At 47.8% G+C, this 20,794-nt stretch overlaps 11 protein-coding genes across 11 annotated transcripts; 6 read left to right on the top strand and 5 right to left on the bottom strand.

Annotated features, from left to right (window-relative positions):
- Positions 1 to 233: 233 nt before the first annotated feature.
- On the bottom strand, positions 234 to 2,155 carry F5891DRAFT_1056628 (FAD/NAD(P)-binding domain-containing protein). Its single transcript, XM_041362715.1, has 6 exons — positions 2,125 to 2,155; positions 1,959 to 2,073; positions 1,190 to 1,875; positions 816 to 1,160; positions 611 to 739; positions 234 to 573 (listed from the first exon to the last, which is right to left on the bottom strand). The coding sequence occupies exons 2-6, from the start codon at positions 2,018 to 2,020 to the stop codon at positions 347 to 349; spliced, it is 1,449 nt and encodes a 482-aa protein (XP_041221505.1). The 5' UTR covers positions 2,021 to 2,073; positions 2,125 to 2,155; the 3' UTR covers positions 234 to 346.
- F5891DRAFT_1193751 (uncharacterized protein) lies at positions 2,106 to 2,463 on the top strand (the record flags this gene model as incomplete). The annotated part of the gene is made up of 2 exons (XM_041367813.1): positions 2,106 to 2,303; positions 2,362 to 2,463. 2 exons carry the CDS (start codon positions 2,106 to 2,108, stop codon positions 2,461 to 2,463), a joined length of 300 nt encoding a protein of 99 aa, XP_041221504.1.
- On the top strand, positions 2,156 to 4,049 carry F5891DRAFT_1114709 (uncharacterized protein; the record flags this gene model as incomplete). Its single annotated transcript, XM_041363767.1, has 5 exons — positions 2,156 to 2,303; positions 2,362 to 2,653; positions 2,711 to 2,808; positions 2,856 to 3,123; positions 3,172 to 4,049. Coding segments are annotated over exons 2-5 (1,347 nt in total), but the record flags the coding sequence as incomplete, so codon positions are not given.
- F5891DRAFT_1056625 (guanine nucleotide exchange factor) lies at positions 3,940 to 6,502 on the bottom strand. Its single transcript, XM_041362714.1, has 7 exons — positions 6,322 to 6,502; positions 6,164 to 6,271; positions 5,864 to 6,108; positions 5,551 to 5,814; positions 5,408 to 5,499; positions 4,672 to 5,357; positions 3,940 to 4,623 (listed from the first exon to the last, which is right to left on the bottom strand). The coding sequence occupies exons 1-7, from the start codon at positions 6,401 to 6,403 to the stop codon at positions 4,316 to 4,318; spliced, it is 1,785 nt and encodes a 594-aa protein (XP_041221502.1). The 5' UTR covers positions 6,404 to 6,502; the 3' UTR covers positions 3,940 to 4,315.
- A 103-nt stretch (positions 6,503 to 6,605) lies between these two features.
- F5891DRAFT_1056623 (uncharacterized protein) lies at positions 6,606 to 7,104 on the top strand. Its single transcript, XM_041362713.1, has 3 exons — positions 6,606 to 6,688; positions 6,739 to 6,932; positions 6,980 to 7,104. The coding sequence occupies exons 1-3, from the start codon at positions 6,616 to 6,618 to the stop codon at positions 7,001 to 7,003; spliced, it is 291 nt and encodes a 96-aa protein (XP_041221501.1). The 5' UTR covers positions 6,606 to 6,615; the 3' UTR covers positions 7,004 to 7,104.
- A 21-nt stretch (positions 7,105 to 7,125) lies between these two features.
- On the bottom strand, positions 7,126 to 8,240 carry F5891DRAFT_1193747 (20S proteasome subunit; the record flags this gene model as incomplete). The annotated part of the gene is made up of 6 exons (XM_041367812.1): positions 7,126 to 7,299; positions 7,350 to 7,567; positions 7,625 to 7,780; positions 7,837 to 7,918; positions 7,969 to 8,063; positions 8,123 to 8,240. 6 exons carry the CDS (start codon positions 8,238 to 8,240, stop codon positions 7,126 to 7,128), a joined length of 843 nt encoding a protein of 280 aa, XP_041221500.1.
- A 132-nt stretch (positions 8,241 to 8,372) lies between these two features.
- Positions 8,373 to 13,788, top strand: F5891DRAFT_645192 (uncharacterized protein). Its single transcript, XM_041372632.1, has 20 exons — positions 8,373 to 8,541; positions 8,599 to 8,731; positions 8,782 to 8,931; positions 8,982 to 9,347; positions 9,402 to 9,617; positions 9,667 to 10,152; positions 10,204 to 10,315; positions 10,370 to 10,945; positions 10,996 to 11,280; positions 11,329 to 11,756; positions 11,810 to 12,056; positions 12,106 to 12,213; positions 12,264 to 12,511; positions 12,564 to 12,650; positions 12,699 to 12,767; positions 12,816 to 12,926; positions 12,976 to 13,099; positions 13,151 to 13,323; positions 13,372 to 13,559; positions 13,615 to 13,788. Exons 1-20 carry the CDS (start codon positions 8,504 to 8,506, stop codon positions 13,682 to 13,684), a joined length of 4,215 nt encoding a protein of 1,404 aa, XP_041221499.1. The 5' UTR covers positions 8,373 to 8,503; the 3' UTR covers positions 13,685 to 13,788.
- Positions 13,789 to 14,278: 490 nt separating this feature from the next.
- F5891DRAFT_1056616 (60S acidic ribosomal protein P1) lies at positions 14,279 to 15,309 on the bottom strand. Its single transcript, XM_041362712.1, has 4 exons — positions 15,230 to 15,309; positions 15,004 to 15,069; positions 14,701 to 14,946; positions 14,279 to 14,644 (listed from the first exon to the last, which is right to left on the bottom strand). Exons 1-4 carry the CDS (start codon positions 15,230 to 15,232, stop codon positions 14,624 to 14,626), a joined length of 336 nt encoding a protein of 111 aa, XP_041221498.1. The 5' UTR covers positions 15,233 to 15,309; the 3' UTR covers positions 14,279 to 14,623.
- On the top strand, positions 15,310 to 17,086 carry F5891DRAFT_1056614 (eukaryotic translation initiation factor 3 subunit G-domain-containing protein). The gene is made up of 7 exons (XM_041362711.1): positions 15,310 to 15,411; positions 15,466 to 15,506; positions 15,562 to 15,650; positions 15,746 to 15,916; positions 15,967 to 16,117; positions 16,175 to 16,555; positions 16,610 to 17,086. The coding sequence occupies exons 1-7, from the start codon at positions 15,398 to 15,400 to the stop codon at positions 16,630 to 16,632; spliced, it is 870 nt and encodes a 289-aa protein (XP_041221497.1). The 5' UTR covers positions 15,310 to 15,397; the 3' UTR covers positions 16,633 to 17,086.
- A 42-nt stretch (positions 17,087 to 17,128) lies between these two features.
- On the top strand, positions 17,129 to 18,190 carry F5891DRAFT_645134 (Pre-rRNA-processing protein TSR2-domain-containing protein). The gene has a single exon (XM_041372631.1). The coding sequence runs from the start codon at positions 17,337 to 17,339 to the stop codon at positions 17,967 to 17,969; it is 633 nt and encodes a 210-aa protein (XP_041221496.1). The 5' UTR covers positions 17,129 to 17,336; the 3' UTR covers positions 17,970 to 18,190.
- On the bottom strand, positions 17,991 to 20,787 carry F5891DRAFT_645086 (translocation protein sec63). Its single transcript, XM_041372630.1, has 13 exons — positions 20,757 to 20,787; positions 20,663 to 20,697; positions 20,368 to 20,611; positions 20,212 to 20,320; positions 20,053 to 20,167; positions 19,950 to 20,002; positions 19,808 to 19,894; positions 19,582 to 19,753; positions 19,195 to 19,531; positions 18,825 to 19,142; positions 18,551 to 18,777; positions 18,270 to 18,497; positions 17,991 to 18,218 (listed from the first exon to the last, which is right to left on the bottom strand). Exons 3-13 carry the CDS (start codon positions 20,480 to 20,482, stop codon positions 18,012 to 18,014), a joined length of 1,968 nt encoding a protein of 655 aa, XP_041221495.1. The 5' UTR covers positions 20,483 to 20,611; positions 20,663 to 20,697; positions 20,757 to 20,787; the 3' UTR covers positions 17,991 to 18,011.
- Positions 20,788 to 20,794: the final 7 nt, after the last annotated feature.

The raw sequence follows: 20,794 nt of genomic DNA, 5'->3' as shown, positions 1-20,794 counted from the left end.
GTAAGCATCCAGCTTACAATAACTTGGTTTATGTTTTATCAGCCAGATTGGTGAGCAATATTGGTATTCAGGTATCTCCACCAATTGTGTGACTTCACTACTGAAGTTGTAAGTGTTCATAAGTGTCTGTAACACACATACATTTCAGTCATTTTGCAGATGCACAAACCCATACTATTACCTGATAATCATATGATAACAGAGGGCTCTCAAACATTAATGACACTTGGAAGTGCTGGTTAACAGACTCATATTTGAAACACTAGGTCTTATACATAGATAAACAGTTCTCCATCTCCCTCCTCCAGCAAGTAGATATCTTGTATGATATATAGATAGCTGTGTTCTACCAATGCATGTCATTACCTTCTCCCTCCTCCATCTCAGCTAACACAGGCCAAAACACAGTTTGCTCACATCCTTGATTCATCTCTTTTATCTCTCTATTAAGAGAATATGCTGCCTTTCTAAAGGTAGCCTCAGCAACTATTGCAGCTTCATCTACCCCCTGTGTTATATGTGGGCTTGATGAAGGCACAGCCAGGAGCCCTACCAATGGATCAGAGGTACTGGCTGTACACGATTAAGTTCCTGCATATAGAAGTAGAACAAATCAATGTTTTCTGCTGCTGTTGCTCAGCTGGAAACAATGAGAGAACAGCTGTTAGGTAGGGGCGCAAAAGGATCTCAGCCGAATGGACAGAATTGGTAAGAAGAGGCATTGAGATATACAGGATACCTAAAATGAATTGAGGTACTGCCAACCATGAATTGAAAAAGTCACCGTACCTTTCCCAGAGGGGCCGACATTGTACCTGGACCTGCTGTCATAACATGCACAGCAGAAATAGCCGATCCCCCGTGTAACGACCCCGGCGGAAAGACAAGAAGTAAAGAATCCGACACTTCTGACGTTCCCGAATCCTCGATATCCCACGGCAAAGTAATTGGCCCATTAACGACGGCAATACATCGCGCCACTGCAAATGGCCGCGGGGAGCTGTAGGATGATATACTCGGACGGATGACATCTGCTAGGGTGCTAAGGTGTCCTGGTAGAAGAGAAGTCGACGATATCAGGCATCGACAGTGAAGACGGTCTGGAAAGTCGTCGACTTCAATAGCGAACCGGGGTAGATCTGATGTCAAAACAGGGTTTTCTGGCTCAGCGGATCGACAGACGAGATACTTGTAACGGATCGTCCTAGAATATAAACACCTCCCCTCACAGCAGCTGCCCGACAAAAGCCTTGTGCAATTTCGCCCGAGCCACCGTAGTAGCCAACAAGAAATGAGGATGGCCCATAGCGACCAGATGCCTTCAGGTAAGCGCGGATACGATGCAGAGCGGGAAGAGTCTTTTCTGCAATAAAATAACAGTATCCCAGGGCATAGGTGATGGCCCGAGCGGTTGCCTCGCTGAGCAAAAAAATCCTATGCAAGAAATCGAGCAAGGGCGAATTTTCTTGGCCATGCAGCTCCTTGTTATTCTCGAAATCTCCAGCAGCAAACATAAGGAAACGTGTGACCCTCCTCTTCTCTAAGAGACTCATCGCCTTGCTCTGAAAGATGTCATCCTTGCTCTGAGGCACATCTTTCAACATCCCACCATCATAAATAACAACGCGACCAAGGAGCTTGAAAGATCCATAGCGAGAGACGCCAGATGCAATGAGGGACGAAATGAAAGGGCCGATAGATGGAATGACCGAAGGACCCAATGAGACTGAGTACTGTCTCGCATAAGACGGGAGTTCACCATAATGGGTGACGGAACGATCGTGCTCTTTACGGCGATTAACCCACTGCACGAGTTCATCTAATGAGAGAGATGCTTCGTCTGCACCGTAATATGGATTGGGGTCATATGTGCGACTTTGAAGCCAGCTTTGGAGAGAGCACTGATAGATTCCTACTAAGTACAAGAACATTGTGTGCGAGTGTCAAATTTTGCTCACGCAGCAGTTATGGACTCGATCAGACCGGTGCCAAGCACGATAACGTCAAAGTGATTATCCATTGCTGCAGTGATAGAAGAAATTGATTCAGATACAGAGCACTCTCAGCATTCTGGCAAGTCCTGAACCAACCTGCCCTTAATCAGAATGGCTCACGTGCTTATCGAGCCAAAATTTTGGACTTCCTACTTCGCAAATCTGTATCCTTCACTTGCACACCATGCAAAATCAGACAAGAAGGCAGACAAAAAGACGGCAGATAAGGCCAAGGCTGCCAAAACAGCTGCTGCCTCACCCGCAAAAGCAAAGTCGCTAGCGTCATCCAAAGAGATTTTGGCCAAGGCTGTATGTATTTCCTGTCGTTCAACCGTCCCCTTCTGACCTTTTTACACAACCTCCATAGAAAGTACTCAAAGCATCGAACGGAAAGGCTTCCGTTAAACGTGCCAACGACGAATCATCTGACGATTCCTCAGACTCCTCTTCGGAAGACGAAACAGCCTAAAAAAACTGTGTTAACGTCGGACTCTGATGATTCATCGGAAGAAAAAAAGCCTGCTAGTACCCGGCCAGCAAAAAAGGAAAGAGTAAAATGGAGATCGATGATTCCTCTGATTCGTCTTCAAGCGACGAGAGCTCATCAGATGAGGTCCGTGACAAGGATGTAGTGATGCAAGATGCTCAGCCTGCCAATGGTGAGTGATTGATGATACTAGTCTGCGCTCAACTTGATTTTCTATCGTGTTCTTCAGGCAAAAAGACAGATAAAACCAAGGCGGCCAAACCAACCGTCTCGCCCGGAAAGAAAGTCAAATTGCCGACATCATCCAAGGACATTTTAGCTAAGGCTGTATGTATTCGCTTTTCAGTCTTTTCAATTTTTACTCACATCTACAGGGAGCACTCAAAGCATCGATTGCAAAAGCTTCCCAATCAAGCGACGAGTCCTCGGACTCCTCTTCGGAGGGTGAACCACCCAAAAAGGCTGCCCCTGCTTCAGACTCCGATGACTCATCGGACGATGAAAAGCCAGCCAGTGTCCCGGGCGCCAAAAAGGGGAAGGGTAAAGAAAGTGGTGATTCTTCCGATTCTTCGAGCGACGAGAGCTCGTCAGATCAAGATGGGGCCAAGGGTACTGAGGTACAAAATGCTCAGCCCGCCAAGGGTAAGCTATTGATCGCAGTGGTCATCTATCAATCTGAATGGTCTACAGGCACCAAGCGCAAAGCAGAAGCAGAGCCGTCCGTTCCCCAAAAAAAGGTAAAGTTGGTTGATGGCGATGGCGATGCCGCTCCTAGCGTATCGATCGAGGAAACGAAAAGTATCTTCGTTGGTCGGCTATCATGGAATATCGACAACGACTGGCTTGCACAGGAATTTGCCTCCTGCGGCGAAGTTATCTCTGCTCAAGTACAAACAGATCGCGCAACCGGCAAGTCGCGCGGTTTTGGCTATGTGCACTTCGCATCCGTAGATGCGGTTGAAAAGGCTCTCCAAATGAATGGCAAGGAAATTGATGGACGACCTGTCAATATTGACAAAAGCACTCCGCCGGATAAAAGCGCTGTCCGTGAAAACCGGGCAAAATCTTTTGGCGACACGCAGAGCCCAGTATCAAGTGTTCTCTTTGTTGGGAATCTTAGCTTTGGTGTCAACGAGGACCAACTTTGGGAAGTCTTTGGCGAGCACGGCGACGTTAAAAGCGTTCGTGTTCCAACGGATCGTGACTCGGGAAGGCCGAAAGGTTTTGCCTATGTCGAGTTTAGTGCTGTGGAGGCCGCACAGACAGCCCACGGGCAGCTGCAGGGTTATGAGCTTGACGGCCGCAGCCTTCGCTTGGACTATTCCCAACCAAGAGACAACGCTGGGGGTGGACGGGGTGGGGGTCGTGGAGGATTCGGCGACAGAGGTCGTGGACGTGGTGGGTTCGGTGGCGGTGACCGCGGACGTGGACGTGGTGGGTTCGGTGGTGATCGTGGTGGGAGAGGACGCGGTCGAGGTGGTGACCGTGGTGGGAGGGGTGGCGGCAGAGGCCGAGGGGGTGCACGCACTGGCGCCGTCACTCAGTTTGAGGGGTCCAAGATCACTTTCGATTAGACATTTTGCGATGTCATTCCGAGTTCGTATGGACTGCTACGCGGCGCTACCCCAAATGATGACTTCCCACTTTCAACGTGGCTCAAGTCGTTGCATATCTTTCGTATATACATACATATGCACAATGTTCTATCGCTGCGGTTGACAACTTGATCTATCATACTTCATTAACTGTGAATTCAAGGTAAAGGGGGAAAGGGGATGATATCGGTAAGTAAGCTAATCGCAAGTCCATGTGTATCCACCATTGCTGAGTGAGGTTAGCCCATTTTACCCTCTTGAAACGCCTTGCGATAGGGATTCTGACTCGGAGGTAGCGCACCAGTCTTCTCTAAACGATCAAATAACACAAACAACTTCTCCGCCTCGTGTTCCTTCTCTTCATCAGTCATGTCGATGTTTTCCGAGGGATGCTCAACGGTGCCAGTGATGGGGTTGATGGGTAAACCTGACGCAGTAATCGGTGGTGCGCCCGAGGTCGCGCTGACAGGCGGTGCACTGACAACGCCTTTGTGAAATAGGAAACCAGCAACATTGCCGTATCCGAAATAACCAGCAAGGGTTGTAGCTAAATTTCATTCGTAAATATGACCGACGGGAGGTGCATATGACGTACCGTTTGAATCACACATTGCATACAACATTTCTCCCATGGAGTCCTTCAATCTGCTGTGGTACACGGATGCAAGGAGTCTCAAGCATCGACCTAAAAGATCTGCTCTCTTCTCCAAAGGATGGGTCCTGTCCAGATCTTCAGGCACCAACCACTGTCTTATTCTTGTCTTGGCATCGTCATCACCAAGACAGAGTCGTGTGATAAGTAGAACAAGTGGGCACACAATTTCATCCAGGGATGTGTCCCCATCAATTTTGCACAGATCTCGCACTGCAGGATCATCTGAATCGATATCACCTGGAAGGAAATGAGCAAGGGTCATGTCCAGGAGTTCATAAGCGCGTGAAGCGCAGTCAGCAGTGGAAGACGAGTCCGGAAGTGGTGAATGGTGAAACGAACGGCGACCGGCTGGAATGACAGAAGATATGGCACGTTCAATATGCTCCTTAGGCGTTGATTGGTCATCATGACTTGAACCAGTCAAAGAAGAGGTTGTGGGCTCGGCCGAATTAAGCTGTGGGGTAGTCGGACGTGAATGTGGGAGAGTACCGAACCATATCGCTCGGGATGACGAGTCAACAGGAATAGTGATTAGCGAGTGAATGATGTGAGTCAGCGGCGACGTAAGGGGATTTGGGGAGGAAAGGGGGATAGTCTGAAAGGCACGAACAAGTGAAGGTAGGATGCTGCAGTACCATGTGAGATACTATAATAAAGATCGTCATAAGGCACTCACCCATCAAGCCGCGAATTCCAGAAATCACCCATCACCTTTTGGTCATCAGGACTGCCAGCTAGCGCGGGATATTGTAACTCAGAGGGAACCAGCTGCAATGCGACTGAGAGTTCGTAATTATGGTTAAAGGCGAAGTGACTGACCTTGGGATAGTGTATGAGGAGATTAAAGGTGAGCTTCAGGAGATCTGTCATGGCATCGCGGGACATCTTTATTCCAGCTTGCATGGACGCGATTAAATCATCCAACTTAAGTGCAATAACATCGATTATTGTTCCATTTCCCGGAAAGTGGGTGCGTTTTGTCTCAACGATAGATTGAATGAAGGAAGCGGATTGATGAGGGGATGCAGTACAGAGGAAGAGGATTCTGGATGAGAGAAATGTGTTTTCGGGTGTTGCAGATTTCTAGAAAAAATGGGTTGAATGCAAAACACACAGGGCGATGGACTCTGACCTGGAGTAGCTCGATACAGATATTTCCTCCATCGATATCTTGACTCAGCAACGTGGTGCGGGCAGGTTCACTGAGGAGTAAGGTGTTGGCAATGCACTTCAAAGCTTCGTTCGATGCATCAGGAGCAGTTTCGAGTTTTATGGCAAGCGTCATAAGACATTTGAGGTTAGGAACTGATGCAAGGACTTGAGCGCCATGGGGAATTCTACCAAGTCCCTTGACAGCAGAAAGAGCGGACAATGCGTCTGCCATTGACATGGGATCAGTACGGAGTGTATAGATCTAATAGAGTGAGCAAACCGTCTCTGATTAAGCGGCTGGGCGAGCCATCGATAATGACAGCCTGGAGATCATCGATGATGAGCTGAATGAGTGCTTTACATGAAGGGGGATTAATAGGTGGAGCACCTAAGAAACTAGATTAAAGCAATTAGCCATAAAACAAGATTAAGACATACTAGCGATTGATTGAAGTGTACGTGATATCGTAGCTCTTGGGGAGCTCGATGACAGGGAAGAGTACACCTGAAGAACCGACATATGGTTTCTAGGAAACAAAGAGCTGTCAAGTATGCCAGAAGTTGTATGCTTGTTTTATTTATCTTTCAAGTGGCTTTCAAGCGTACCTTCAATAGCGTCACTATCGTGTAGGCGATCGGCACGGTCGCTTCAGCCTTCCGACCAAGTAAACATGTACAAATAACATATCCCTCGCAGTGGCGGCCCGCTTCTCAGCCAAGTACTTACTTACCATGCATCCGTCTGTTAAAGTGCTCGCACATAAACCTCTCATCAGCTTTATCGGAAAGCGTGTATGGCCAGCTAGTGCGTTGGTTTAATTATTGTCATGCATAAAAACCTAAATGTCATAATAGCTGCAGGTCCCTCTCACCCTCATCCAGCTGCTCCTCCAGAATGGCAAAAGTCCTTTTCTGAAAAGGCTGTTCCTCACGGCTCACACCGAGCACCGCAGGAACATCCTGTCTTCCTAGAATTCTGGGACGCTCCAGCACGCTTCTCGAAGCCATCCTCCAGATATTTAGAGCAAGTAGAGATCGATGCCATACTGGTCAGTATTTCTGTGTAACAAATAATTCAGTGCTCACTGCCGTGCAGAGTGGGGGAGCTTCTTTGCGATAGAATAGATAAATCTGATAGACACCATTTACAATTCATGCCGCGTCACCCCCAAACCTTATCTAAATCACTTTTTCCAAGTTTCCGCAAGCAAATGATTAATTCTCATGTGTGCAACAATGCATCTAGTCCTTTTCTGCATATGCCAGCAAATATCTCTCTACCTCGGCCTCATCCATCACACGCCATTCACCACGAGTCTTGGGGTCCTCGTCCTGAGCAGTCGACACGATCCCAATCTCTATTTCCCCGGCCTTGTAGTCCGTCGCATGAACAGTCGACATTGCTTCTATTGCAATCTAAACAATGCTCAGCTATTCAAGTCATTTTATAGTGTAGTATCCCTCACCTCAATAACCTCCGCTCGACTGAGCTTCTTGCCAGCAGCTGCAGCATCATCAGCTCCCTTGCCCTTGTCTAGCTTCTTCCATTTCTTTTCTAGGTGGTTCATCGCTTCTTGCTGTTTCTGTCCAGCAGCGGTGGCGTGGAACCCAACAAAGTAGCCCGCAGGGTCCAATTTGAAACATTGCGGCCCGTATTCTGGATCGATGCCAATTAGGATCATAGCTACGAGCATATTTATTGTCGTTAGTTGCGAACGACGATATAAAATAGGTGCCTCACAGATGCCTAGGGGCCGCATGCCAGCCCGTTGCGTGTAGACTTGATTGATGTTTGCCAGTCGTCGTGCTAGAGCATCCGGAGTTATCTCGTATCCGTACTTGTATCTCCACTGGACAGCCTCTTGCTGAGCACGTAAAACTTGGGCACGGGCATCAGCTATAACCTACGTCAGCGCAAGTACAAGCTATTCCACAACCAGCATTTTTGCTCACCCACAAGACCAGTCATGACACACCCAATAGTACGGGTGATGCTGTAGAGGTGCGTAACAGTCGATGCATCCAACAGCTTATCCTGATCTCAAGTAAATACCATGATGACAGCCGTTTCGTAGCACAACGTACTGGGATCTTCTTTTGGGTGATGACTACAGAGGTGTCATATCCTCTGACGGAGACAGCTGTGTGGCCTGAACCAGAGATAGCTTTGAATGCATATTCTAAAGGGGAGCATATGAGCACGCGTCATTACAAGCATGTCCAATCGTCATCAACGCACCGACTTGGTACAGTCGACCCTCCGGCGAGAAAACAGTGAGATATCTGCCAGATAATTCATAAGCATATAGACAGCGGAACTGGTGAATACTCGACCTATCGTATGATGTTCTCGACATGGTTTGGAGCAGGATATGATTCAATCACAGACACGCGACGCGCAAGTCTCATCACGGGCGTCACGCAGGTATGTCACGGATTGTCACAATTAAGTCACATCACACATTGATGCCCATCGATAATCCAAATTTCAAAACTTGCTTGTGACAGCGAACTGAAATTGTACATATATACACAGATACAAATTTGCTCCTGCATTGCGCATGGGTGACAGGCGTCGTTGCAAAATTTCTCGCTAGCTTCTTTTACTAGATTATTTGCCATGAAGGAGACGGTACCTTCTGAGGCACCAAAAGTTATGTATGTCCAATTTCCTCCTCCAGTTTTCTAAAATTGATTGACGCAAGAACCCATCAGAAAACAGCTACAGTTCAGCTTGCTCAATGCCCAAGATACAGTCAAGATCTCTGAGTTCCAGGTGACTCATCGTGACTTGTATACGCCCGCCGATCGACTTCCCGTCAAAGATGGCGTTTTAGATCGTCGGCTTGTGAGTTTCCCACACCTTCCCATGCACAGTGTGACTTATCATCATCTCAGGGAACGACAGAGAAGAACGCATTTTGCGAGACCTGCGGCCTCAATTCTGTCGATTGCGTTGGCCACTATGCATATATCAAACTGGTGGTCCCAGTATTCCACATTGGCTACTTCAAGCATACCATAGCCATCCTCCAGGCCATATGCAAAGTAAGCCGGTAGACTTTTTATATATTTCCTGCTTAATGACGCGATAAAAGACATGTGCTCGCCTGCTACTGGAGGAACCCGACCGGCGGACATACCTCAAACGCTTCCGCAGACCAGGTCTTGAAAATATTCACCGACAGGCATTGTGCAAACAGGTCAATACGATGGCACGAAAGGTCGTCTACTGTCCGTATTGCTCAGCAACGAATGGCGCTGTCAAAAAGGCAGGAGTACTGAAGATTATTCACGATAAATTTCGTGCGAAGAAAACAGCAGACGAGATGGAGAAATGGAAGCGTACATTTGCTCCAGCGGTAGAGGCGCAGAAGGAACTTGGGATGTATTTGAACAAGGCAATCCATGAAGATTTGAATCCACTTAAAACCCTCGATCTTTTCAAGAGAATATCTGATGAGGTTTTGCGTTTATGTCTACTTTCAACGTTTACGAGACTAACATCTACTTTTCAGGACTGTGAATTGCTTGGTCTACGACCCGAGTTCGGTCGTCCAGAAGAGTATATCTGGCAGTACATCTCCGTCCCACCAGTTTGCATTAGACCATCCGTTGCCCAGGATGGGGCTTCCAACGAAGATGACCTCACTGTCAAACTCACGGAAATTGTCTTCACCAATGCTCTCATAAAGCAGGGTCTGTCCAAGGGAGCGCCCACTGCACAATTCATGGTATGTGAGGACTACTCACGGTACTTGCCGTTGCTCAACTCACGCTCAGGAACACTGGGAGTTCCTTCAACTTTCTGTCGCCATGTATATCAACTCCGAACTCCCTGGGGTACCCTCACAAGCTGGTCAAAAGCCGATGAGAGGCTTTGTACAGCGCCTGAAGGGTAAACAAGGTCGATTCCGCGGTAATCTGTCTGGGAAACGCGTCGATTTCTCCGGTCGTACCGTGATTTCCCCTGACCCAAATTTGCGTATTGATGAAGTCGCGGTACCAGAGCGTGTCGCGAAAATATTGACATACCCGGAACGTGTGACTTCCCACAACATTGACGGTCTCAAACAAGCCGTTCGCAATGGGTGTGATCTACACCCCGGCGCTAACTACGTGACAGCGGGCAGCAGTGGTTTCAAGAAATTCTTGAAATTTGGCAATCGCAATGCGGTAGCTGACAGTCTGAGAATCGGGGATGTTGTCGAGAGGCATATCATTAATGGTGATATTGCCCTGTTCAATCGGCAACCCAGTCTGCACAAGGTCTCTTGTTTTGCAGTAGCTTCAAACCTTCACTGACTTTGTCCCTTTTAGCTCTCGATCATGTGTCACAGGGTCAAGGTTCGTCCTTGGCGCTCCTTCCGTCTAAACGAATGTGTTTGTGGCCCTTATAACGCCGATTTTGATGGCGATGAAATGAATCTTCGTCAGTTTTTTGTCATGCTGAATGATATTCGAACACTTATGACATCTCGAATAGATATTCCTCAGACGGAGGAAGCAAGAACAGAAGCGCTCGAGCTCATGAGCGTGAAACACAATCTAGTCACCCCTCGGAACGGAGAGCCTGTGATCGCCGCCATCCAGGATTTTATCACGGCTTCCTACTTGATGACCCGCAAAGATACATTTTTCGACCGTCGCCAGTTCACACAAATATGTTGCTATTTTGCCGATGCCGACCTACAGATTGACATACCCCCACCGACGATCTGGAAGCCTATACGACTCTGGACAGGAAAACAGATTTTTAACGTTCTCATGCGTCCTAACAAGCAATCCAACGTATTTGTAAACGTTGAATGCAAGTGCAATAAACCGGAAAAGTTGAAACCTGAACATTACCCCTCCATCAAAGACCCAGCCCCAGATCTGTCTCCGAACGATGCTTGGCTTGTCATCGTCAATAGCGAAATTATGTGTGGTGTCATGGATAAAGCCATCGTCGGCAGCGGGAAGAAGAAGTCGATATTCGGGATAATCATGAGGGACTACGGCCCACACGAAGCTGCCGCAGCCATGAACCGTGTAGCAAAACTGTGCGCTCGTTGGTTGGGTGCGTCTCATCGTCAATCAGACACGTTTCACGTTTTAATTTTCTTTCAGCCAACTTCGGTTTCTCCCTCGGAATCAACGATGTCATTCCAGGGCCTATCCTTGCATCAAAGAAGAACCAAATGGTCGAGGCTGCTTACGCTGAATGTACAAACCTCATTACGCAGGCAAAGAAGGGGAAGCTGGAGAACAAACCAGGATGCAACCAAGAGCAAACACTTGAAGCTATGATATCTGGAATTCTTTCAAGAGTCCGGGACAAGGTCGGAGACATTTGTATGCAGGAGCTGAGTCGACATAACGCACCTCTAATCATGGCAACTTGTGGTTCTAAAGGTTTGTCCCTCGGATTCCGTTTTTGTTAATGTCGCTTAGTGTCGCTAGGTTCCGTGATCAATGTTTCTCAGATGGTTGCTTGTGTCGGTCAACAAATCATTGCGGGTCACCGTGTTCCAGATGGTTTTCAAGATCGTTCCCTACCGCATTTCCAGAAGAAGTCGAAAGAACCTCCATCCAAAGGTTTCGTCAGAAACAGCTTTTTCAGCGGTCTGCTACCGACAGAATTCCTGTTTCACGCCATCTCCGGTCGTGAGGGTTTGGTCGACACCGCGGTGAAGACCGCTGAGACCGGTTACATGCAGCGACGTTTGATGAAGGCACTAGAAGATCTGACCACTCAATATGATCTATCAGTGCGCAACTCGACAGGCGGCGTTGTACAATTCAGATATGGCGATGATGGCTTGGATCCTGCATGTCTTGAAGGTGACGCGCAGCCAGTTGAGTTTGAGCGGACATGGACGCATGCTTTGGTGTGTACCGAAAATTGCTGTCTATCTGGTTCAGATGTCTCACCTTCTTGCAGGCAATAGGAAACCGTCGTGGTCGTGGTTTGCTCCCCTTCGAGATCGTGGAACTTGTCGATCTAGAGCTCAGGAAACCGAAGTTCACCAGCGAGTGCACACCAACATATCTTGATACTATACGAGACTTCATCGTTCAGCATATCGCTCATCATCTCGCTAAGATGCGCAAAAGCCAGGGAATGTTTGAGGCTCTGGAGCGCTCAGATGAATGGGATCGTGATACCGACTTGTCTATGGGAGCTTCAGGTTTGCACAGAAAATGTATTTGCTCTCTGCGTTCTGACACATTCCTTAGCCGCTTCCAAGGCTATTGTAGATAACAAGGCCAAAGTTACTGAGTCTCAGCTCCAGCATTTTCTTGCCTTGTGCTGGAAAAAGTACGTCAAAGCCAGGATTGAGCCCGGTAAGTGGAGTCTATACAATTTACCTTCAGGGAAATTGAGTGCAGTGCAGGTTCCACTGTGGGTGCAGTTGGTGCTCAGTCCATTGGAGAACCAGGGACACAAATGACCCTCAAAACTTTCCATTTTGCTGGGGTCGCTTCGATGAACGTCACGCTTGGTGTTCCGCGAATCAAAGAAATCATTAACGCATCCAAGACTATTAGCACGCCCATCATTAGCTGCAAGCTCGTCACTCCTAACAGCGAGCCGTCTGCACGTATAGTCAAAGGCCGCCTTGAAAAAACTCATTTGGGCGATGTAAGACATTTTTAGCCTACGACCCTAGGATGTCATTCTAAATTTCGTGCAGATTGCTGCTGTTTTTGAAGAGGCATGGGCGCCAGAGTACACTTATATTGGTGTAATTATAGATATGGATACCATCCAGAAGCTCCAGGTCAGTCCATTAACATATCTATCAATCTGTGCTTACTTGTCGCATCAGCTTGAACTCACTTTGGACGATATAAAGTGGGCAATCGTGGCCACGAGAAAGCTCAAGATTAAACAAGAAGTGAGATCCGTGTCATGTATATGTTGTCACAAAACTTACTGTCGATAGTCCATTACAGTTATTCCTCGCAGAAACCGCTTGCGCATCTATATTGATGGAACAGACAAATACTACAAGTTGCGAGAATTGAAACGAGTTTTGTCGGATGTGGTAGTCAAGGTCAATCATTTGGTCTTGGCCGTAATCAGTATCTGAATCATTACCACAGGGAGTGCCGACTATTCAGCGCGCCGTCATTAACATCAAAGAGAAGGACGACGTTAAGGGGAAAAAGGGAGACAAGGAACTACTTGTAGAAGGTTACGGACTACAGAGGGTCATGACTACTGAGGGTAGGCCTTTCTGTTCTTCAAACTAGTCGTGATTTGCTGATCTAGATGTAGGGATTGTTGGCGAGGCTACGACTTCCAACCATGTAATTGAGTCAGCAAAAGTCCTGGGGATTGAAGCAGCGAGACGGACCATAATCGACGAAATCCAGTATACCATGCAGAGCCACGGAATGAGCATTGACCCCCGTCATGTCATGTTGCTTGGCGATGTCATGAGCTACAAGGTACGAGTGCGGTGCAATATCGATTTCTCTTACTAATTGTGCACACAGGGAGAGGTTCTTGGTATCACTCGCTTTGGTGTCGCAAAAATGAAGGACAGCGTTCTGATGCTTGCCTCGTTCGAAAAGACGACGGACCATTTGTTTGATGCAGCAGCCTTCGGGAAGAACGACAGTATCGCTGGTGTGTCAGAAAGTATTATTATGGGCAACGCAGCTGCAAATTGCGGAACTTCAATGTAAGTGTGATCATAGTCTGTGACCCATTCATACTCCTGACGGTATCTTTCCCAGGCCTGCTTTATATTCACCATCGCCTCACATAAGCAAACCACGAAGATTATTATTTGAAGATGCGTTATAAAGGTTATTTCTCCACCGGGCTAAGTACTTTATTTTTCTATATATCTATCAACGTTTGTACAAGAAGAGCTGTATGCGCAAACTAAGTCGTGGCTTGTTATTTATGGAAATGACAGGTAGTATCGAATTCATGCTTGTGAGGCTGCTTGGCCGAACAATGAAGAAGAAAACACGCCAGTAACGAGTGATTACACCAAAATTTGAACATTCATAATAGAACTAGATCAACCTGTATTCGCGGCCACACCTTCTGGAGCAGAAAGACCGAACGCGAACCATTGATAACGCGTATAATTATTATAGTCATATCAACCGCTCCTTCGCGGTCCCTCGCCCGTTCCTCAAACCAAACCATTTCCTTGCGCGACAGATCGCCTTGTTCGCCGTGCACATGAAGTACCGTAGGCGGACACACGCCTTCGAAGGCCATGCTATCCAGCCAGATTCTCGTTGTCCCTCCCTAGGTTTTCCTGTCCTGCACCCTCCCTCCGGCCACTGGTCATCACCTTCAGTGTTGTCAACGGCAACTGACGAAATTGATTTGTCGTCCTGAATATGCAATCATGATGGTCACGGTCCTCAGTACTATGTTTTCCTTACCTTCCCTGTATTTTTACTGCATAGTTTCAATAACACCGCGTCCTCGAGTTGCGACTACAGGAACCTGCGGATCAGTTGCTTTCCAGCTACAGGTATTACTTTGGCTTGAATGACGTATTGTACCAACAGCAATTAATTGAACGGACTGCAGGACAACTGCGGGATGAGGTTTATATCATCAGTAAGCTCTCATCGTTCTCAAGCAATCATCCAGATGAGTTTCAGATGTTGAATTCTGTGCGTAGCACAAAGTGGCGCGAGGGATACAACGCAGGATGTAGAGAGTGAACCCATGTGACGTATGCAGTGGATGAATAACATAATAAAGGAAAACTGCAGATTAGTCGAACAGCCCGAAGCCCTGTGAACGAACATCAGCACCCCGTGGTGACTGGAAAGGGAGACTTCAGCGCGTACCATATCGTCGTCTGACTCCTCTTTTGCTTCTTCCTTCTTCTCCTCTTCTTTTGGTGCTTCAGCGGCAGCAGCACCACCAGCGGCAGCAGCAACGGGTGCACCGACAGCCGGTGCACCTCCGCCAGCACCGACGTTTGATAGCAGATCCTTCACATTCTTTCCCTCCAAAGCCTTAGCAAGAAGAGTTGCCCAGATTGGCTCGAGCTCGACCGAGGCAGCGTCAGTCAAGGCGAGTATTTTGTCAGCCTGCATATGCCTCGTGAGCTACGAGAAATATGGATGTGAAACCTGCAAGATACGCACGGTAATTTCAATACCCTCATCGGCGAGGATAAGTGCAGCGTAAGTTGCGGCAAGTTCTAATGAGGCCTGCGCATCGCAAAGGGAGGAACGCGTTAGCGGTTGTGACAATAGAGGTACTACATCCAAAGTGCGAGTTATCAATCCACCACTTGGACTCGGATTGTTGGTGTTTCAAACCGATCCTGCAGCGTATTCTAACCAAAACATGTGCAAGACAAAAACTTACCATTGAAGAGGGCGATTATGTCGTGGGCTTGGGGACGTCGAGGGCGATGTGGAGACTAGTAATCTTGTAGATGTGAGGCTGCAAAATTCCAATCACGTGGACAGCACTGCCACCGTTATTCTGTAAAGAGTCCATGCAGCACCAGGAACATACTTATTCAGTGATAACATGGCGGCAGCAACGTAGGTTGGAAGTTTCCAGGGTTCGGACCGTTAAGTTTACAGTTTTTTTCACAGTATACCCAAAACTTCCTGGGCAGATGATGTTGACGAGCTTGGTGAATACCCACCCTCGCGTCCACAATCACATCGCAGTCTAACGTTCTCAAATAGATCAACCAAAGATTGAGGATTACGTGGATGAGAATGGCATCCGTATCACCATCGAGTATGCTATAAATGATGAGGGAAAGAAGGTCAAGGTACGTCTATCTCGCGGTCTGCATGCTATGTCTCATCTGTACCATCTTCCATGTCGGGCGTTTTTTCATACTATATACTGATAAATTTCTGCAAGATAACCCGTAAAATAAAGCGTACGCTCCAAAAATCCGTCGTCGAGCACACAGTTGCTGAACGCAAGAAATGGGCCAAGTTTGGTAAGGAACGAGGGAACAAGGAAGGGCCAGATCGAGCGACGACCACAGTAGGAGAGAATGTGACTTTGAAAATTAGTGCAGGCAACAAGGTTTGTTTATAAGTTCATCTGCTCTTGGATCAGACTGACAGTCATAAAAGTCCTCTGAGCCGGAGGTGACACCCGAGCAAAATATCAAAACCGAACTTGCCAAGGCCGGTGCAGGCAAGGTTATCTGTCGTCTTTGCAAAGGCGATCACTTTACTGCCAAGTGTCCATATAAGGACTCTCTCGCTGGTCTCGAAACTGCTGGTTAGTACTTTTCCGTATTCACTTAATGCTCGATCTTATTGACGCGGATACGGACAGACCTACCGCCAGCTGATGATGCGGCCGACGTACCTGCTCCTGCAGCCAGCGGGGCGACTGGTGGAAAATACGTACCACCATCAATGCGTGGTGGTGCTTCTCGTCCTGGTGAATCCATGGGACGCCCAGGCGGTTCTCGCGAAGACCTCCCCACACTCCGTGTCACCAATATCTCTGAAGACACGCAAGAATCCGATCTTCGCGAGCTTTTCGGTACATTCGGGCGTGTAGCGAGGGTTTACGTCGGCCGTGACCGAGAGACGGGTATTGGCAAGGGTTTTGCATTCGTGTCCTTTGAGGAGCGCGCTATTGCCCAGCGGGCAATGGAAAAACTAAACGGTAAAGGTTATGATAATCTAATTTTGAGCGTACAATGGTCGCGTGAGTAATGTTTTTCAACGAAGTATGACTTGAGCTGATCTTTGTGATTATCAGAACCAAGACCGGACGGCCGCTGAGCGTGTGATTCAACGAGAGTCGACGGAGACACGTGTAACGATATATGTCGACAACAATATGGCTCTGGATTTTAATCGATTCGTTTTGAGATCTTTATCAACACCGACACTTTTCGAGACGGAAATAACAAAGATCAAGAGGTAGCTCGACGGGATTCTCGCTCGGTTTGTGCCTTGAAAAGGCTTTGCGGTCAGTTCGGCTTGAAAAATGCACACACAACGAATGCAGATCCGATGAGTATCGACGGGTAGATCATCCGCTACCGTCCCCGCCCCGCCACGGTGCATGCAGAAAGCTACAAACAATTGAACTTATTTTGACTACGAACGAAAAGATGACAGTTTTCGCCAACCTGTGATTGTAAGTCATCGCAACATCGGGAGGCGAACAGATCGCCTGTAAGATCTATGTTCCACTACTTAGCATCTTCTAGCAATCAACGTGCCTTGCTCGACATACGAACATGTGTATTATCACATCATATGTACTTATCTTCGAGGATAATAATAGGAGATGAGGCACGCAAGTTGAGTAGACTAGCGACCTGTCCTGTCTATGAGGCCTGCCGGCACCAGTATTGAATCGATTCAAGTTGTCTTAGATTTTGCATGTGGAGCGTCGCAGTTACTCTTTCAGCGCACTAGTATAATATCTAAGTACGGATCGCTTAGTAAGCGATCCAACTCATCTTTCACCCTTTGCGATGGCTTCAGACACGTCGCCCATATCAGTCTTATTCGCGCGTGGCATACTAGCCCGCCTCGCGCTATGGCCAGCTCTTCGCATTGCTGTGCACCAAAATTGGGGAGGTCCGCAAAGCGCACAAAAACAGCGCTGGTTAGCGGGTATCATCATAGATGAATTTGAAGCATGCCTTCCATCGGCATCCGCTTCATTGACGGCTTTCGATTTGCATCAGTCAACCCCCATGCATCCATCACACACGCTCCCTGAACCAGACACCGAATACATAGAAACGATGCTGCTCCAGATCATGGATGACGAGTTTGAAGTTGCGCTCGAGGATGGAAGCGCGTTCGACGTTGCTAGAGATGTTGTGCGTTTGTGGAACGATGCGAAAGAGGGAAAGGATGGATATGTCAAGGATCTGGAGATGCAAGCGGATCGGACGAAAGGAAAAATGCCACAATATGAAGTGGATGCAGGGAGTGCAAGTGATTGGGAAGATAGCGATGGTGATAACGAGGATGAAAGTGGAAGCGACAGCGAAGATTTCGGGAAGGAGGTTGTCCCACAGCTGCTTGACCATGCAAAGGAAGTACCAGACATCGACGAGGATGGCTTTACTACTGTAAAGAGGAGAGGAGGCAGATAAAATACCAAAACGTGTAATCTAATCAGACAAGATATGCAACATCTAGTCGCTATCTGAACTATCATCACCATGCTGCTCCTCATCGGTCGAACTCTCGTCCTCGCTGTCCTCAGGCGCAGCTGTGCGCTTTACAGTTCCTCCGCGCATTGCAGCCATCTGACCGGCCAACGTATCCTCCTCAGGATCAGAAATCTCATCCTCCGCGGTTTGCTCCTCCGCATTGAGTGCAGATATGTCGTCGATTTTGAGCTGCGTGCTACATCAGTCATCGCGACACTGCAAAGTCAAACGAGAACTTACCGAAATGTCACGGCACAACTCCTCACCTACAAGCGTATCGCTGACCAGGTATACCTTCCAAGTGAACAAGCCCACGTTGGGGGGAGCCTGGAACTGTAACTTGTAAGAGCGGTAGTCACGTTCCTTCCCGGGGCTCGACGCGGGTACGTCTGAGATCTTCATTGGGGGAACAACAATTCTGTTCGACTTGTCATCAGCAAGGACAAGCCACCAGCCTGGCTTGCGCAGCTGTGAATGTTGCAATCAGACATGCAGAGATGACACCAAAGGAAAAGACAGACCCCTGGCCAGTGAGGTGCGTGAGCCCACACAGGTGTCGCCCCCTCGATATCCTCCGCATCCTTTCGGTTGTTCAAAAATTTGTCGTCTTTTTCCCTGTCCTCCCGGATGGCCTTTGCAGATTTTTCCGAAACAGACGAGGGTGAATCGGTTTGAAGTGGCTGACGAAGACGCAGTTTAACGAGGAGGAAAACGATAGATGACGGTGTGACCAAGCGTTCACCGATAACTAGAGTGAAATAAGTATCGAGTTGATGATCACAATGAAGAACAAACCCTTGAAAGACATATCCACAACATCCAACCGACTCCAACCCTCGACAGCCTTCCGTGCTTCCGTTTTCCGAATGTCTCCATTGTCCTCGAGTCGTGATATGAACGAGGCAAGGTCTTTCCCTTCTGATTCATCAGCATCACCATCGAAGCCAGGTAATTGAGCTTGTGGTGCAACAGTTTTTCCAGGGAGAAGAGCTTGTGTGACGTAGGCGTGCAGACGCATCACCATCAAGGTGGGTATTAACCAACTCCGTGCAGCCGAGATTCCTAGCAGTGCGTTGAGCAGCATCGGAGACTGCAATAATAACTTGGCTTGTTCTGGACGCGCAAACAATCAGAAACGTCATTCCATCCTGAAAATCAAACCTACCTTGCTTAAGCGCCTCATCGTTGATTTTTAACCTTAAGAAGTGCGCATACAACAATACCAATGCCCGCTGCTTGGTCCCTTCGCATTTTCCATCAGGAGCCACGAGATCCTTTACCTCCCTCCATTGATCGCCCATTTTTTCATCGATCTGTTTCTCGAGCTCCTCTAATCCAACTGCAGTGCCTGCCCACGTAGTCTCCCAGCGGTATGCCTGGCCCAGCGCACTAATGACCTCCTTCATGCCGCTGTTGTCCGTGAGCGCCTTGAAGAACGCAGCGGCGGTCTTTGCATGAATCCCATCTTTTGTTTTTTGACGGTTACCAAACCACCAGCGACCCTATGCTTTGTAAGGACCAATCAAGGTGAGGCGATTGCGGGGAAACATACCACAAGCGTGGGGAGTGCGCCACCGAAGAGAATGCCATATACACCGAGGACCCAGATATTGTTTTTGCCCTCAATAACCCACTTTGGCAAAGCAATCCCCATCGAGACTTCTTGTCGGCCATCGGGATGTCCGAAAAGTTCCCAGTTGCGGCGAATGGTCTCGTCTGTTAATCTTGAATGGTGTTAGTGGGATCACACCTGATTACGAATTCGACATACGACGTACGACTTATACGCCTTGGTAATGTCCACGAAACGGTTAGCGATGTCCTCTACTGTCTCATTAATGGTTGCTTTGACTTTGTCGGGATGACTGAGAATGATGAGTTTGTACGCTTCATGCATAGTATAAGAATTCAGACGCGTACTATATTCGTGATAATTCTTTGAAACGCGACTTGATCTCCTTCTCCGTTGCTCCCTGCATGAGATGAGCAACCAAAGAGAGCGGGTATATTGTGTTCTACATACCGTACCGATTGCAAGGATCTCGAATGGATTATAGACCTTGTTTTCTATTTCTGCATGTGCAGCTTTGAATGAGAGGAAGACGACAGCAGCCCAGCCCACGGTGATTAATAGTGCCCTTTTAGAGCGTGAGTGGCATTCAGAACCGTGCAAATGTCTCACTTTGGGGTAAACTTTGGTCGGAGCAGGGAGCCACGCTGGTGCTTCCTCACGTCGGCTCTACGCTGTATACAGGGTGTGCATTGGCACCCGTTATCCAGCTCTGGGCGTTCTGGACATTTTTTAGTCAAATTCGCAAGAACAAAGAAACATGCTCACTGGAAGACACGCTTGCAAGTGATGAGAGTGTGACAGGCAGCAGAATAATAACAAGAACAGAAATGACGAAATAGGCGGCCATATTGCCTGCCTCATCATAGTGATAGTTCGCCATTGCCGCAGATTAGCGACAAACGATTAAGTGCCAGTCCGTCCAAAAAAAATAGAAAGAAACGAGTTTGAACGAAAGTCGACGTGGCTTGAGGAGAAGTAAGTGCATAAAGTAAATACACCCGTGGGACATCTAGATTCTAGATTCTAGACCATCATTCATCATTAAGATTTTCCTACTTACTGATTTTTGACATTCACATTTATTAGTCTCGAGGCCTGTACATGTATGAACGTTCCCTAGATCTAAGACATGAGCAAAGCTGCAAAAAATAAACCTTAGGCATTGATCATTCTGAAGGAATATCATGATTAT

The sequence above is a fragment of the Suillus fuscotomentosus genome (genome assembly GCF_016647785.1).
Source record: "Suillus fuscotomentosus strain FC203 chromosome Unknown F5891scaffold_61, whole genome shotgun sequence".
In the NCBI taxonomy this organism is placed as follows: Eukaryota; Fungi; Basidiomycota; class Agaricomycetes; order Boletales; family Suillaceae; genus Suillus; species Suillus fuscotomentosus.
The sequence above is the reverse complement of the archived record's forward strand: the minus strand, read 5'-3'. Positions and strand labels throughout refer to the sequence as shown.

Coding starts and splice junctions, on each gene's coding strand:
- F5891DRAFT_1056623 (XM_041362713.1), top strand. CDS start 6,616: ATGCATCCGTCTGTTAAAGTGCTCGCACATAAACCTCTCATCAGCTTT. Junction 6,689..6,738: donor AAAGCGTGTATGGCCAGCTA/GTGCGTTGGTTT, acceptor ATGTCATAATAG/CTGCAGGTCCCTCTCACCCT. Junction 6,933..6,979: donor TAGAGATCGATGCCATACTG/GTCAGTATTTCT, acceptor ACTGCCGTGCAG/AGTGGGGGAGCTTCTTTGCG.
- F5891DRAFT_645192 (XM_041372632.1), top strand. CDS start 8,504: ATGAAGGAGACGGTACCTTCTGAGGCACCAAAAGTTAT. Junction 10,946..10,995: donor ACTGTGCGCTCGTTGGTTGG/GTGCGTCTCATC, acceptor ATTTTCTTTCAG/CCAACTTCGGTTTCTCCCTC. Junction 11,281..11,328: donor GGCAACTTGTGGTTCTAAAG/GTTTGTCCCTCG, acceptor TAGTGTCGCTAG/GTTCCGTGATCAATGTTTCT.
- F5891DRAFT_1056625 (XM_041362714.1), bottom strand. CDS start 6,403: ATGTCGGTTCTTCAGGTGTACTCTTCCCTGTCATCGAGCTCCCCAAGA. Junction 5,500..5,550: donor TCCTCATACACTATCCCAAG/GTCAGTCACTTC, acceptor GTCGCATTGCAG/CTGGTTCCCTCTGAGTTACA. Junction 5,358..5,407: donor TGGAATTCGCGGCTTGATGG/GTGAGTGCCTTA, acceptor ATGGTACTGCAG/CATCCTACCTTCACTTGTTC.
- F5891DRAFT_1056616 (XM_041362712.1), bottom strand. Junction 14,947..15,003: donor ATGAGGGTATTGAAATTACC/GTGCGTATCTTG, acceptor AGGCATATGCAG/GCTGACAAAATACTCGCCTT. Junction 14,645..14,700: donor AGGAGTCAGACGACGATATG/GTACGCGCTGAA, acceptor GTTCGTTCACAG/GGCTTCGGGCTGTTCGACTA.
- F5891DRAFT_1056614 (XM_041362711.1), top strand. Junction 15,917..15,966: donor AAATTAGTGCAGGCAACAAG/GTTTGTTTATAA, acceptor CAGTCATAAAAG/TCCTCTGAGCCGGAGGTGAC. Junction 16,556..16,609: donor TTTGAGCGTACAATGGTCGC/GTGAGTAATGTT, acceptor TGTGATTATCAG/AACCAAGACCGGACGGCCGC.
- F5891DRAFT_645086 (XM_041372630.1), bottom strand. CDS start 20,482: ATGGCGAACTATCACTATGATGAGGCAGGCAATATGGCCGCCTATTTC. Junction 20,321..20,367: donor ACTTGCAAGCGTGTCTTCCA/GTGAGCATGTTT, acceptor AAAAATGTCCAG/AACGCCCAGAGCTGGATAAC. Junction 19,532..19,581: donor GCGCACTCCCCACGCTTGTG/GTATGTTTCCCC, acceptor TACAAAGCATAG/GGTCGCTGGTGGTTTGGTAA.
- F5891DRAFT_645134 (XM_041372631.1), top strand. CDS start 17,337: ATGGCTTCAGACACGTCGCCCATATCAGTCTTATTCGCGCGTGGCATA.
- F5891DRAFT_1056628 (XM_041362715.1), bottom strand. CDS start 2,020: ATGGATAATCACTTTGACGTTATCGTGCTTGGCACCGGTCTGATCGAG. Junction 1,161..1,189: donor TCTAGGACGATCCGTTACAA/GTATCTCGTCTG, acceptor CCGCTGAGCCAG/AAAACCCTGTTTTGACATCA. Junction 740..815: donor TGTTATGACAGCAGGTCCAG/GTACAATGTCGG, acceptor AATTCATTTTAG/GTATCCTGTATATCTCAATG.